This window comes from Alligator mississippiensis, chromosome 15 (genome assembly GCF_030867095.1).
Source record: "Alligator mississippiensis isolate rAllMis1 chromosome 15, rAllMis1, whole genome shotgun sequence".
Lineage (NCBI taxonomy): Eukaryota > Metazoa > Chordata > Crocodylia > Alligatoridae > Alligator > Alligator mississippiensis.
This window is the reverse complement of record NC_081838.1, coordinates 26806675-26822268: the sequence shown is the minus strand read 5'-3', so window position 1 is coordinate 26822268 and position 15594 is coordinate 26806675. Positions and strand designations below refer to the sequence as shown.

The 15594-nt window shown below is 46.3% G+C and overlaps 1 protein-coding gene and 1 pseudogene across 1 annotated transcript; both read right to left on the bottom strand.

Annotated features, from left to right (window-relative positions):
* Positions 1-3401: 3401 nt before the first annotated feature.
* Positions 3402-8699, bottom strand: LOC132245541 (olfactory receptor 6B1-like; annotated as a pseudogene).
* A 1405-nt stretch (positions 8700-10104) lies between these two features.
* Positions 10105-15080, bottom strand: LOC132245694 (olfactory receptor 6N1-like). Its single transcript, XM_059718366.1, has 2 exons — positions 14997-15080; positions 10105-12150 (listed from the first exon to the last, which is right to left on the bottom strand). The coding sequence occupies exon 2, from the start codon at positions 11991-11993 to the stop codon at positions 11025-11027; it is 969 nt and encodes a 322-aa protein (XP_059574349.1). The 5' UTR covers positions 11994-12150; positions 14997-15080; the 3' UTR covers positions 10105-11024.
* Positions 15081-15594: the final 514 nt, after the last annotated feature.

Here is a 15594-nt window from a genome sequence, read left to right as displayed (position 1 = left end):
GAATGTAATCAGTTTTGCTTAACTATTTGACAGAGGCTTTTTCATTGAGAATAGGAAATAGTTTCTAATGAAAGAGTAAAGGCCAGATAGAAGAAATAACTTGCGTGCCTGCAAGACAGGTGCTACAAACCCTAAATTTAAGTGTGCCCTAGAGTGGAGCCCCAGTTTTAGGCACCGAGGTTCCATATGCATTTCATGAAGGAAATGGGTAAGTCAAAGGACCAGGCAGGGAGTTGCTGGAAGCTAGCTAATAAATAGTCGTAAACCCTGGATGTGGCTGAAATCCTGCTTCTCCTGGAACTGGTGCTCGAATCAGGTCTGCAAGGAAAGAACTTCCATCTACTTTATTTCCCCATTATTTAAACAGGAAGCAGTTAAGCCTGCATTTTGCAAGACCCAAAGCTGTTGATGTGTCTTAACTATTTCTGAGCATGTCTACTGGATTAGCTCTTCAGACAACTTGAAAGGAAGTTGGCCTAACTTCTAGCTCCAAATGGGGCTTGAGCCAAAGGAAGGTGCCAGGGCAGTTCTGGGTATGTATGGAAGTGAAAACTGCAGTAATAGTGGGAATTTTCTGGGCAAACAGGGTAGATCATAGCAAATTGAGGATAGATGATGAATAAAAGTTTTTTGGATTGTGATAATAGACTTTGGGGGCCAGGTTTTGCCTGGTTCTGTTTTGGATAAGTCCCTAGTTCATTAGCTTATGAGAGTGACATAGATTCATAGATTCATAGATGTTAGGGTCGGAAGGGACATCAACAGATCATCAAGTCTGACCCCCTGCATAAGCAGGAAAGAGTGCTGGGTCTAAATGACCCCAGCTAGATACTCGTCTAACCTCCTCTTGAAGACCCCCAGGGTAGGGGAGAGCACCACCTCCCTTGGGAGCCCGTTCCAGACCCTGGCCACTCGAACTGTGAAGAAGTTCTTCCTAAGGTCCAGTCTAAATCTGCTCTCTGCTAGCTTGTGGCCATTGTTTCTTGTAACCCCCGGGGGCGCCTTGGTGAATAAATCCTCACCAATTCCCTTGTGTGCCCCCGTGATGAACTTATAGGCAGCCACAAGGTCGCCTCCCAACCTTCTCTTGCGGAGGCTGAAAAGGTCCAGTTTCTCTAGTCTCTCCTCGTAGGGCTTGGTCTGCAGGCCCTTGACCATACGAGTTGCCCTTCGCTGTACCCTCTCCAGGTTATCCGCATCCTTCTTGAAGTGCGGTGCCCAGAATTGCACGCAGTACTCCAACTGCGGTCTGACCAACGCCCTATAGAGGGGAAGTATCACCTCCCTGGACCTATTCGTCATGCATCTGCTGATGCACGATAAAGTGCCATTGGCTTTTCTGATGGCTTCGTCACACTGCCGGCTCATGTTCAACTTGGAGTCCACTAGGACTCCAAGATCCCTTTCCACCTCCGTGCCACCCAGCAGGTCATTCCCTAGGCTGTAGGTGTGCTGGACATTTTTCCTCCCTAGGTGCAGCACTTTGCATTTCTCCTTGTTGAACTGCATCCTGTTGTTTTCTGCCCACTTGTCCAGCCTATCCAGGTCTGCCTGCAGCTGTTCCCTGCCCTCCGGCGTGTCCACTTCTCCCCATAGCTTTGTGTCATCTGCAAACTTGGACAGAGTACATTTCACTCCCACGTCCAAGTCGCTGATGAAGACATTAAAGAGTATCGGTCCAAGGACCGAACCCTGCGGGACCCCACTACCCACACCCTTCCAGGTCGAGACCGACCCATCTACCACGACTCTTTGGGTGCGACCCTCTAGCCAATTCGCCACCCACCGAACTGTGCAGTCATCCACATCACAGCCTCTTAACTTGTTCACCAGTATGGGGTGGGATACCGGATCGAAGGCCTTCCTGAAGTCCAGGTATACGACATCCACCCCTCCTCCTGTGTCCAGGCGTTTCGTAACCTGGTCATAGAAAGAGACTAGGTTGGTCAGGCACGATCTGCCCGCCACAAACCCATACTGGTTTCCCCTCAGCATAATTTGCCCTGCCGGGCTCTCACAAATGTGAGCCTTGATAATTTTTTCAAATACTTTACCAAGGATGGAGGTGAGACTGACCGGCCTATAGTTGCCCGGGTCCTCCTTCCTCCCCTTTTTGAAAATGGGGACCGCGTTAGCCCTTTTCCAGTCCTCCGGGACTTGGCCCGTGCGCCACGAGCATTTGAATATTCCTGCCAGTGGCTCTGCAATGATGTCGGCCAGTGCCTTCAGCACCCTCGGATGGAGCCCATCCGGGCCTGCCGACTTAAAGGCATCCAGTTCTTCCAAGTGACTCTGCACCACCTCAGGATCTACGTATGGAAGTCTGGCGCCTTGCTGCTGCCTCTCTACAACCCCAGTGAGAGACTTGTCCTGCCCCTCGCTTAGGAACACTGAGGCAAAGAACTCGTTGAGGAGTTCAGCCTTGTCCCCTCTATCTGTCACCAATTTCTGCTGCCCATTTAGCAGGGGTCCTATTCCTCCCTGGGCCTTCCTTTTACTCCCAATATATCTAAAAAACAATTTCTTGTTGTCCTTTACTTGGGTTGCCATCCTCAGCTCCATGGTAGCTTTGGCAATGACATATGTCATTCTTAATTAGTTTAAAAATATATCTTTCAAAGTGATGATTGTTTATTGAAAATCAGAGCATTTCAGCTAATAAGCATTTACATGCTAGATGGAAGGTACACAGAAACTGGGTATTAGAAAAAGAGGGACATAATGTAGACAACTACGTACTTGTTCAAACCAGGGGAGTAAAAGTAAAGAATTCAGATTGATTGTGGGGGAGAAATCCCCATAAAATATCCTCATTAGTTGGATTGTGGAAGAGTTAACCATTTTCAAAATTGTTAAATGGCAATGCCAAAGAATACAAATATTTGAATAATTCCATGGAAAATATTTAATAGCATATGGAGACTCATGTGTTTTGTCAACCGTGTAATTTTTACATGGATCCTCTCAGCACACCAATGTTCACTTACATGTTCTGACTGGGCACGTCTACCTCAGATGCTATGTGTAGGTTACTTATAGGATGTGGGCACCAGAATCCTAGCAAAATAAGATTCTTAATATCTTTTGAAAATTTTAGTCCAAGTTGTTATACCTTTAGATTGAATTTTTTATTTTATATTCATATCATTTTTACTTTGGGTAGCACATGGATTTTACTAACATGACAGTCCCTTAGATATAGCAGAAGTCAAATGTAGTCTGACTAGAAAGATCCCAAATCTATCTGATCCAAAGCTTTCCAATATTTTCAGATCCTCAGATACCAGAGATACAGATTACCAAAGACTAAGGAAGACTACCAAAGATCTTGCCAGACCTAGACATAACAACAGATCTGACATTATAACAAATGCAAATCTTCTTTTTACTAAGGGGTCTTATTAAAAAAAATTGCAGTTGTTGTAAAATCTACACATTTTAGGCAGCCTTTTCAGGGCCTCTTTCACTTCCTTATTTCTCAGGCTATAGATGAGGGGGTTAACCATGGGAGTCAAAACAGTGTAGGTGACTGAGAACATTTTGCTTAGGTCTCTCAGTGAATGAGTGCTTGGAAACATATAGACAATAATCAGGGTCCCATAGAAAATTGTCACTACAATCAGGTGAGAGGAGCATGTGGAGAAGGCCTTTTGCCTCCCCGTATTAGAAGGGATTCTCAGGATAGCGGTGATAATGCAAATATAGGACGTCAAGATTAAGAGAAATGGCATCAGTGTGAATAGTATGGAGAAGATAAAAATAAAATGTACATCAGGTGGAGATCACTGCAGGAAAGTTGTATCACGGGGATGAAATCACAGATGAAATGGTCAATTACATTGGAACCACAGAAAGTCAACTGTGTTATGGAGAGAGTAGTTACGGTATTACCCACAAAGCCACTTATCCAAGAGACGGCTGCTAGTTGCAAGCAAAGCTTACTATCCATAATAGCCATATAATGCAGAGGTTTACATATTGCCAGATAACGATCATAAGACATTACAGAGAAGAGAAAGCATTCTGTAGCTGCCAGGCCACCAAAGAAATAGATTTGGGTGATACAACTTGTGAAGGAAATGTGGTTCTCACCAGTCAGGGTACTCATCAGTACTCTGGGCAGGGTGGTGGAGCTGTAACAGGTCTCCAGGAAGGACAAGTTCCCCAGGAAGAAATACATGGGGGTGTGAAGGTGCTGATCAGTCAAAATCAGCACAATGATGAGGATGTTCCCAGCCACAGTCACAACGTAGATCACTAGAAACAGCATGAAGACAAGAGCTTGCCGTTCATATTTATTGCCAAACCCCAGGAGGATGAATTCTGTGACAGAAGTTTGTTTTTTTCTTCTGGTGTTAATCATGAAGATGATATCTATTGCTGAAAAAAGTAAATGTTACAACAGCCCCACAATTTTAGTTTAAGCCTATTAAAGTTAAAATCTCCATGTTGTGGATGGAGTTGGAGTTGTAGACTGCAAGGCTAGGATGGGCTACTATTATAATGTCATCTGCCCTGCTGTGTAACACAGTCCTTAATCCATTCGTAGTTCTATTATAGCAGACCTTACCTTGCACTCTTTCCCTTATGTATTAATACTCCCTCTCCTTAAGCTTACCTGCACAAACAGTGTGTTGGAAACACAGCTTGGAGGGAGGGTATTCACACAGTGGAGTTTGATGAAATCCCAAAATCAGTGAGCAAAACCTGAAAATCAGTCAGCTCTCTCAGATCTATCCCTACTGAATCTATCCCTAAAAACAGATAATATCCTTTCCCCACCCCAAATTGCTCCAAAGAGCTAACACTACTGTTTGCTATGACAAGGTAGCAAGGTCTCCGGGGGATTCTGACACATAGGGGTCTTACAATCTCAACAGTCACACGTGCCTGTTTCACTTGTAAATACAACACTTTCTATGTGGAAATCAAATTGTTTAGGACTTCCCAAACTTTCTTCTCTGACAGAAAATAACACTCTATGAATGAATTTCTGTGAGTCAAAACTCCACCTTCTAAGCCCTTTGAAAGAGGGTTTTGATTGGTTTTCTCTTGACATTACATGTTAGTAGTAATACCTCCACTATTGTTACTGTTATTGATCCTTAGAGATTAAATTATAGACCTACTGGTAAGGCACTATGCAAACACAAAAAGGAAAATATAGCCTCTACATTCATGTAAGTAAATGCATGGTAAATGTCAGTGGCGATGCGTAGGCATACACGGGGGTGCACATGCACCCCTGAGAGTGCTGGTGTACCCCCAGACTGTCTGCACTCCCACTTTGGTGACAGGCATGGGGGGCCAACAGGAGCGCCGGTGTCCCCGCCCTGCGAGTGCCAGCTGGGGACTGCAAGCGCAGCTGCTACTCCTGGAAGCACCGTGGCCAGTCCCGGAAGTGCCACAGCCGCTCGTGGAAGCCAGTGGGTGAGATTAGCTGTGGGGGCATGCCCCCGGTCAGTGAGATTGGCCATGGAAGGACCCCCAGTCGGCAAGCTCGGTCACTGGGGGGGCATATGCCTCCCTTAAATAAGGTGGCACCAGTCATCTATGGTAAATCTAAGTAAAAACAAGAGACTGTAAATGCTAGCAGACAAACAGAAGAGCAAGTGCAAGGAGATAGAGACAAGACGCAGCTCATAGTGACTGCTGCCATCTCAATACTCCTGCAGTCTAAACCCCCGCTCAGTTTTCTGTAGGCACCATGGCTTCATGGGGACATTAACACTTCCAGATTATGGGAATGTGTGATTGAAAAATGCTAATGTGCACCAATAGATTTTCTGTCCCTCTCAGGAAAATGGTACGGTACTTCAGTTTGCTATGACAAGGGAGCAAGGTAGCAGATGGAGAGTTAGCACCTACCTGGAACCCCAGGATACTGCAACCTTCAATTGATTGGCTTTTATTTTTAATGAGACATTGACCAAGGTTCTGCTTCTTCACCAGAGCTCCTCATCTCTCATCACTGAATGTGGATTCACCCAGTAAATAGATCTGCCCCCCCCTGAAGAGAAGAGCTGGTGCTGCAGTCTTGCTTGGAATTTGCTCTTTTCCTTCTATTAACAAAATTCAGAGGTCCCCTAAGGTTTGTATCCTTCAGCATGGAGCCTTACTATCTCTGCTGCTTACCTTTCTGGTGGGGCTAAGCCTAGGGAGTGACGGACTTATTTTCTGACTATAAACAAACAGAGGCCCCAGAGGACATCTGTATGGGACATACGTACCTGCTGTCTGGGATTATTGTTATACAGGGACCAATTTAACACGACATTCATTTAATGTTTTGTCAAACAGACTGACTTTTCTAAATGATTTTAATTACATCAATACTGTCATTGAGTAATAATTTGTAAGAGGTGACAAGCAAGATAAGAAGTCCAGCCAGGTGGTTTAATAAACACACAGGAAACTGAATTGAAATTCAAGGCAAACGAAGGAAACAACCAAAAGATCTCCCTTTCTTATGTATACTCTCTCTCTCACTCATGCACAAACACAAACTCAATGAACTGTATCATTTGAATTACTGTTTAATGTTTCAATGCTTATTCATTAATTGCTTTACACCTCCCTAACTATTTTAAAAAAGCAGGAGGAGGTAAGATGTTTTCTTATTGGAGGAAAAGCCATTGATGTTCAATCTAGCTGGTTTTTTAATGTTACTAGCCTACCTATGCAAGATGTTTACATCCTGGACCAGAGGTGGCTACAAACGTCTTGAAAGCAAACACCTCTTTCAGAAATGTTAGCACCAAATATTTGGAGCAACTCTGATACCCAAATTGACTCTAGTTACAGAGGTTCACCCAGAGAGAATATTCCCCTTGTGCTTGCAACAGCTCCCCTCAAAAGCAACTCCATTGCAGAACTAACAACATAACATTTCTTCAGAGATTAGATTAGTTTGCAGAGTAAAAAGGAACACAAAATACCCCATAGGCCGGTGCGCACTGGCTCCGCCTGGTGTAACTCACAATAATGGCACAATTATAAACCATTCTTTCACACATCCCTAAGTTTCACTTGTTCCTAGAAATGTGTGCTGATACCAGCATTATGTGCTGCTGGACTGAAGTTGTACGAGCAGTCAGTGGCTCTGAAGCTGCCAGCCGTCTGTACTATACTAGGCCAGGTATCTAGATTCTACAAATATGGGTCCAAGAGCCATGCAGATTGACTCATAAAATGGGTTGACACATTTCCATGGTCTGTGATTCCAATTTGTACATTGTTTCAGAGCCACAGAACTCATGTGCCGAAGGTCAAGTGCTCTGGGGAATGCTCACCATGAGAAAAGGCTACCAAGGCTTCGAGGATCCAGGTCACTGGGGCTGTGCTGCTATACTGGGAGCGTGTCTACACGTGCATTTCCTGCACATTAAAGTTACTGTACAGTTACTGCAGAGTAAGTGGGAATAGGGCCAGTGCCTACACGTGCAGTCAACCTGGGACTAGACTTAGTCCCAAATCAGAGCAGCCTGTCCTGTGCCTCTGGGGCCACCGAGGGGAGCTCCAGCCTCCGGTCACATGGCTGCCAGCACTTGGCAAACATGCTGATGCCAGAGGCATCTGTCAGCACATGACAGCTGTCTTACAAGCACCCCTGCCAGACCCTCTGATCCCTGGCCAGCTCCTCCCCTGCCCGGGGGCTGCATGTCAAGTGCAGAGAAAGCATGAAGCAGCTTCCTTCCTGCCCACCCAACCTCCTCACACCATCCCTGTACCTGCCCCTGCCTCTGCCCCTACCAGCAGCATCCAGCACCCTGCTGCTTCAGCCTGGCCCCTCCCAGCAATGACCAGTGCCCCGGTCACACCCTGCACTCATGGATCGCAACCCTGATCTATGGTACCGTGGGGCATAAGTCTGGCCTGCCCTGGAATGGCCGCTGCTGCCTGTAGGGCTATCTGTGGCAGCTCGAAATATGTCTGCCCCCAGTTGCTGAGGAAGAGATGGCTACTGAGATCAATGCCTTCCTCAGTGAATGGGAAGCCCATGCTTGCCCAGCTACAAGGACATAGGCTGCTCAATAAATGTGTGGTAGGTGTCCCAACTCTCTACATGTCCTGGAGCCAGGAGAGTGTGGGAGGGCAAGGCAAGGAGTAGGGGTCAGGACCAGAACTGGGGCTAGGGGCAGGTGGGGGTGGAGAATGAGACTGGTAGAAGCCACCCTCCAGTGTGGGACTTAGCATGGGCCTGGGGTCAGTGAGGCTGGAAGCTCAGCATGGGGATCCCCATGCCAGGACGCATCCAGCTCCACCTGGTGTCTGTGGCCTCCTGTGGGCTGGGTGCTGACACTTGGCCATGCTCCCCTCCACCTCCCCAGGGAGAAGCTGGTGCTGCTGGCTGCTGAAAGTGGTATGGTCAGTCACTCCTCATGGGCAGCTGCAGGGTGAGGCTAAGGCCAAGGCAGCTGCTGGCCAGGGCTCCCTGGGCTACCAGTGATGGCAATAGCTGGGGAGGAGTTCAGGGCAGGGTACTGAAGGCCTGAGGTCCCCTCCTCCAATGATGTGTCACTGGAGGTGACAGGCTGGGACATGGGTGCAGGCTCCTTGGGGACCCGAATGGGGTTCAGCTCCTGCATGAAGGGAATGGTCTTGGAGGCCCCACCAGACCAACGATTGTGGCCATTTACACCCACGCACTGGACCTGCAGGTCCTTGACCTTAATGTGGCACTGCCACACCAACTGCATTACACAAATTGCCAATTGATCAAATTACGAGCGAGACCTTTTGCGGGGGATAAGGCAAAGTGCTGCGCTTATTGGTTAAGCACTTAATACACACACATACCAAGTTCATACCCCAGTTTCTGTCCTGCACTGCTATACGTTACCAGTTTTATCGGTGCTTGGATCAAATTAATGGCCAGCCAAGTTGATCCGAGTGGGAGCAGGGCTCCTGCCAGTCCATCTCATCCAATGAACCGATGCTCCAGGATGACATGCAGAACAAGACCTAAAATTGATATGTCTTGCCCCATCTTTTATAGCCTTGTCCATTCATCCAGTCCTCTGGGCTTTTGCTAGGTTATCACTGTGTTCTTTCTTGAAGGTGGATTGCCGGTGTTCTCTCGCTGTTCTGGGGCAGATTCTTCTTGTTTGCTCTTTTATTTCTCTGCATTCTTCAGCCAGTCGCCAGATGATGTTTTCCTTTTCCACAAACACACTCTCACCCATACAGCATACAAAAGAGGAAAAGGTCAAGTACTTATGTCAAACTACAGAGCAATACAAAACGGAGATTCTCAAGGCAATGCAAAACTCAGGAAAATACATAAGCTTAAAAGCAATAGGCCAAACTCTATTTCCATGTTATTTATCTAACATCAAGCTGGTATTTATGCTATTTGCATAACGACTGGGGGTGGCCCCATACATGCATCTCAGCCACCAGGGCCTCATAAGGATGGACATTCAAGTGCCCACCCTGGACAAACTGCCTCAGGATGTCTTCCTCACCCCACAGTGCCCTAGGGGTGCACACATCCTCCTGGATCCAGTTTGGGCCTCTGGGGCTCCAGATAGGTGGGCACACGTGGATGGGGCTAGGGCTGGACACAGGGGAGGAGGATGATGTCATGCCCCTTGTTGGTTGACTGGGCCCCCATGCCACTGGCCCTGTGATGCTGGCCCTTGAGGGCTGACAGCATGACGCCCAACAGGGGATTGGCCAGGGAGTCACAGCCACATGGTTGAGGTGCTTCACTTTAGTCCTTGGAGGAGACAGATGTGGGGTTGAGAAGCAGTGGGGAGCAGGTGCTGCTTCTTCTAGCACAGCCAAAAAGGCCACTAGCCCAAATAGGATCATAGGCCTGCGCAATGGATGCAGCAAAAAGAGACCTTTGTAATGCTCACTTATGGCCAGGTACCAGCTCAGGAGGGTGACAGCCCAGGCAAATATTGCCTGCAGGCTGTCCAGAGGGGCACACAGGGCCTGCTTGACTCGTGGACAGAGAGTAGCTCCTGCCAGCTCCCTGTGGTGTGTGCCCCAAGGCACAAAGTAGCTTCAGCCTTTTATACCCTGCAGCTAGAAGCTGACAGAAAGCAGCTGAGCGCAGCTCCAGGAGAGGGGGTAAGGCAGGAGCCCTGGGGCCAGCCTCCAGCTGGCTCCATAGTGACTGGGCAGACCCAGCCTGGAGGCTCCCACATTACTGCACGGTAATGCCTCTACACATGCATTACTGCACTGCAACTAATCGCCTATCAATTTGGTACCTTCATGATGCAGCAGTGTAGTGTCCATCGGTGTCTACACATGATGAGCAGCTACTCTGCCATAGCAATTTCCACCCCTCTCACCCCTTCCATTATAGTACACTGTTATGGTGAAGTATCTGCTAAAAATAACCATGCACCATGCATGCAAAGGCTGTTACTGCACCTTGCTTTAGTACTTCCAACAGGAAGTACTAAAGCACTGGACAATAACATCACGATAAGGCAACATGTCCTCTTTCTAGAAATAAGGGAGATATGCCCTTTAGAGATAAGGGAGACATGCCCTCTCTCTAGAAATTGTTGATGGAGATGAAGCTTCTGGCAGAGCTGCTGGTAGAGACAAAGGTTCAGGCTTGATGGCTGACATCCATCAGGAGCAGAAACTATTTGTTCCCATTTGTCTGGAAAATACCAAGCCAAGTGCAGTACAACAGGATATAGGTAATAGATGATAATATACTTCTTAGGATTATCAAGCACCTCACATCGAGGGTTGTATCAACCTAGTCACTTTTACTCTGGAAGAACTTTTATTAGTTCTACAAAACCCATGAGAAATAATACATATTATTAGCATAAGTACAGAGGAGCCTGAAATTGTGTGTGTGGGGTGGAGGGGGGGGGTTCATGTTCAGAACGTTCCACCTCAAAGAGGGGAAGGAAAGATAAAGATTTAACTGTTTACAAGAATATACTGCCTTTCAACCAGGTTCACCTTTAACAAACGTAAAGATACAACGCTTGTGCAGAAGACTCTTGAAACCCAAACCGCACAATTACTGTTTCTTTCACTTATCCTCATATCAGCCTGGTAGTTTGAATTCCCAGGATCCTAAATTTGCTGACAACTTTTCTCAGGCCCTCTTTCACTTCTCTGTTCCTCAGACTGTAGATAAGGGGATTGATCAGGGGTGTAAGGATTGTGTAGAAAACAGAAAATGCTTTGTTCAAGTATCTCAGCATGTTGTTTTTTGGTAAGAAATATACAATCAATATGGTCCCATAAAAAATGGTTACTACAATGAGGTGGGAGGAGCAGGTAGCAAATGCCTTTTGTCTTCCCCTCCCAGAAGGGATTCTCAGAATGGCATCTATGATACAAATGTAGGATGCCAGAGTTAAGAGAAATGGGGAAAGGGCAGCCAAGGAGGAAGTTATAAAACTAATAAGAATGACCAGCCTCGTATCACTGCAGGAGAGCTGTATCACTGGAGTGAAGTCACAAAAGAAGTGGTCAATCTCATTGTGCCCACAGAAAGTTAATTGTGACATAAAACTTATTAATAATGTAGAAAACAGCAATACTCCTAGCCAACATCCAGTTGCTAGCAGTAGACAGACTCTGCCATTCATTAACATTGCATAGAGCAGTGGTTTACAAATTGCTAAATACCTATCATAAGACATTGCAGCTAGGAGACAACACTCTGTACCTGCCAGGCTTGCAAAAAAATAAAACTGTGTAATGCAGCCCCTAACAGAAATGGTTCTGTTCCCTGTCAGGAGACTGGCCAGCATCCTGGGCAGGACAGTGGAGGTGTAGCAAGTTTCCAAGTACGACAAGTTTCCCAGGAAGAAGTACATGGGGGTATGAAGCTGTGGATCAGCAACAACAAGCACAATGATGAGGATGTTCCCAGTCACGGTCAACATATAGATCACTAGAAACAGCAGGAAGAGAAAAATCTGTAGCTGTGGAATGGTCCCAAATCCTAGAAGGAGGAATTCTGTGATAGATGTGTGATTGTCTCCTCCTACTTCCTCCATGAGGTGTAGCTGGGTTTTTCCTTTCACTCTTCTAGTGAGAAGCAAGGATTTTTGTGGGTGATATCTTTTATTGGACCTTTTTCATGGTCTGGATTAAGTTAGACAAGCTTTTGAACACAAGCATTTTTCATCAGGTCACTATTCTAGTGGGTTATTCCTGGAAAATGAAAAAAAAAAGTAATGATCTTTGAAAGTTTACTATATAGTTCCACCAGGGAGATGTACATTGCATCAATACTATGATTGTTCAGCCTCAGGGAACAGTTTATGTTGTCTTTGCTCAGGTTTTGCTCAGGGCTGTGGAATTGCAATTTCCTACCCACCTGCCCCAGGTACCAGCTCCACAGTTATTTAATGCTCTTCTGCCCATGGCATTGCATGCAGGTTTAATGGGCTTAGGGTCACAGAATCATAGATAATTATGGTTGGAAGCAACCTCATCAGTCCAACCCTCTGCTCAAAGCAGGACCTTTCCCAACTATATCATCCGAGACAAGGCTTTGTCTAGCCAGTCCTACTGCCTAATCATACCCAGCAGCTTTTAAGAGAAATGCATCCAAAAAGGAAATGTCCCAAGCAGATGCTTTCAGAAATTCCTTCTTCTCTTTTCTGTAGTTATAAATACTTCATCATCATAGTTACCGTAATCATCATCAACCTCAATATTAATGACCCTTCATGACTTCCACAGTAAGCTCAGCAATAAACTCATTCAAGCCTCATTAGTGGCACCCCCTTAGTCCTCAGGCCTATAACCATCCCCTTCCTTGGGGCTTTCAAATCTCCATCAAATCTCTGTCTTGCTCGCTGGCATCCTGGGTGTGTCTTATAGGAAATGAGAAAGAACATCTGGAGCTCCAGAGAGATTTTGTAGAGTGACAGCAATTGGTTTATAGTCAATAAGCTACAGAGTGGAAAGAGTAACAAACATGGAGAACTGGCTTCCAGTAACTTTCCAGTAGATTTCAGAATGGAAAGAAGAGGGGCAAGATGGAAAGCAGCAGGGCCATGAGTGTGCCAAGTATGGGAAGAGCTTCACTGGGACCACTAACCTGGCCTGACACCTGCACATCCACACAAGGGACCAGCAAGTCCGCCTACAGTGCAGGTAGTGCTCCAAGCACACCTACACCCTCAGCACCCACCAATGACTGCACTCAGATGAGCAGCCTCACCTCTGGGGCAAGTGCAGGGAGAACTTTCCTTGCCCCCTTCTCATGTTTTGGAGAGGGGATGGGAAGCTGTTCAAGGGGGGAAATTAGGGAGGGGTCTTTGGGGTCAGGGAGCTGGGGAGGAAGAGGGGAAGAGTAGGGGTTTACGGGGTTCAGTGTTGGGGCAGATGGAGAGGGGCATTTGGGTTTGGGGCTCTAGAAAGCTTTTGTAAGTTATTCTGTCCTCTTAGCTTGAGCCACTGAGCCTTTGTTAGGAAAAGTGTCATATAAATTGAATACATTAAATAAATACGTACAGTTGCATTGGTTGAAGCCCAAAGAAAGGCTGACAAACTAAAAGGTGTCAGAATGAATTCTAGCTGTGTGGAGGGAGATCAGTGGCCATATCTTACAGGTGTTAAGAAGAAAAGTTCTGCAAGAAAAGTCAGACCTTCAATATGAGGATACAGAGGCAAAGTAGAGAGACAAGATGTCAAAGGGACAGGTGGGTGCTTTAGTCTGGATGGAACAAGAGCTGTGTGTGGAAGATCTATGGGCCATCACCCTAAAAAAAACTATAGTTTTCTAGACCGCTTTCCCAGAGGTCAGATTTTCAGGGAGACAGGCACTAACTGAATAGGGATGTGGGTTGAATACTTTATTTTTATGCTATTTTGTTTCCTTTCAAGATGAGGACACCTAACAGATGTGTGTACTATGAGGGGTAAGCGTAAGAAAAAAGAGAAGAATTTAATTAGAAGAATTAAAGAAAAGGGAAGTGATGAGAAGTCACACGGCTGAGCAGGGTATATGATGGGGCCAACTTGTGCAAGGGATGGCATTAGGAAATAAGAGATTATATGAAATCCTGCATTTCAGGCTAAGGAAAAGGAGGAAATAAGTGTAGGAAGGGGAGAGGTGCAAGGGAGATGAGCTGAGGGAAGGTGGGAATTTATATAATATGATGTCTTTTTCCCTTGGAAGAAACCAGCAAGAACCTGTGGGGATATGAAGAAGGAAGAGCTTGAAGAACAAAGCAATGATGGTGAAAAGCACCAGAGACATGATGTCAGCTTTGATGAAGCTGGAGAGGCAGAACTGAACAAGGAGAAAGAATTAGTAGAGGAAGAGATAAGCTGGGTCATGGGATTTCTGTGAGAAATGCTCTACAGCAGGAGGGCAAGAAAAGCAGCTGATTCAGGGCATGCGAGGGGGCTAGGAGGTTGGTTAGGTGGATTTTGCAGTGGGAGAGAGAGAGGAGAAAGTTAAACGTGGAGGGGAGCGTAACAGGTAGAGCTGCAACAGAGCAGCTCCTACTCACAACTGCCAACTATGCTGTCTTGTGCCTCAGACGCAGGAGCTGTGATGAAATGCGTGAAGGGGAGAATGAAAAGCAAGCTTGATCAACAGCTATCCAAACACGGCATGCATCAGGGACAAATGCAGGGCTGCTAACTCATCACTGCTGTGTGTGCTTCTGCTGTAAGGATTGGATCCCTCTCCTGAGTGCAGCTTGGAGCATGCAAGGGGGGCGCACAGGATGGACCTAGAAAACCCAGCCCTTGCATTTGCCAACGTTTGAAGATGAGTTTCAGAAAGAAAGGGGAGAGGATAGGATATCCCTGGAATGAAGATGTATAAGAGAAAGAGGTTGCTTGGATGAGGAAAAGGACAAGGAACCAGAAAAAAAGCACATCTGTTCTGTCCCCAGCTATACCGTGCTGGCCACCTGACATGTAGGAGTCGGTTGGGTAGGACTGCAGGCAGGATCCAAGGATACAAGACGGTAGCTCTCACTCTGTCCTGTCAGCCTCCTTGTGGTTAGACCAAGCAGCCATAACATAACACTTACCTATAATCCTCTCCATCTGTAGTGGTGGGGTGTGGGGATCAGTGTCGTGGACCCCATCGCTCTGCTCCTCGCAGTGTCACAGAGTCTCTCTCTACATGCTACTCACCAGCTGGAATGATTTTGCTGTCTTGCCTGTTGGATGTTGCTGTGTGTCCATGCCCAGCGCCACTGCCCCCGTTCGGCATTCGCTCAGGTTTATAAGAAAGCAGCTTCTCACCACCAGGCGTTCATGATGAAACTTTCCTTGGGATTGCAGATAATGAACACTTTTAGCTATTGAATTCACAAGGGAATTAACTTTGTGGCATTTGTTTAAGAGAGTAAACATCGCGGATTCTGCCTTTCTTGTTCAAAACTCAAAATAAATGTCTTTTTCCATAAGGTACGATCTGTATTGTAGCAAGAGCCAAAATAAGTGAGAAAAAACATGCATCGTGTTAATAATTGTATAGAATATTTATGAGGCCATTTTGATCTGTAGTTTTTGTGGTCTGTCTTCAAAGACAGATAAGTATCAGCCCCATTTTACAGATTGGGAAAGTGGAGCACAAAAACTGCAAAGTGCTTTGACAATGAGCACCCGTGAAGTCAGTGGCAG

What these genes read in the sequence shown, in the direction of transcription:
- LOC132245694 (XM_059718366.1), bottom strand. Translation starts at nt 11,993, where the DNA reads ATGGAGGAAGTAGGAGGAGACAATCACACATCTATCACAGAATTCCTC.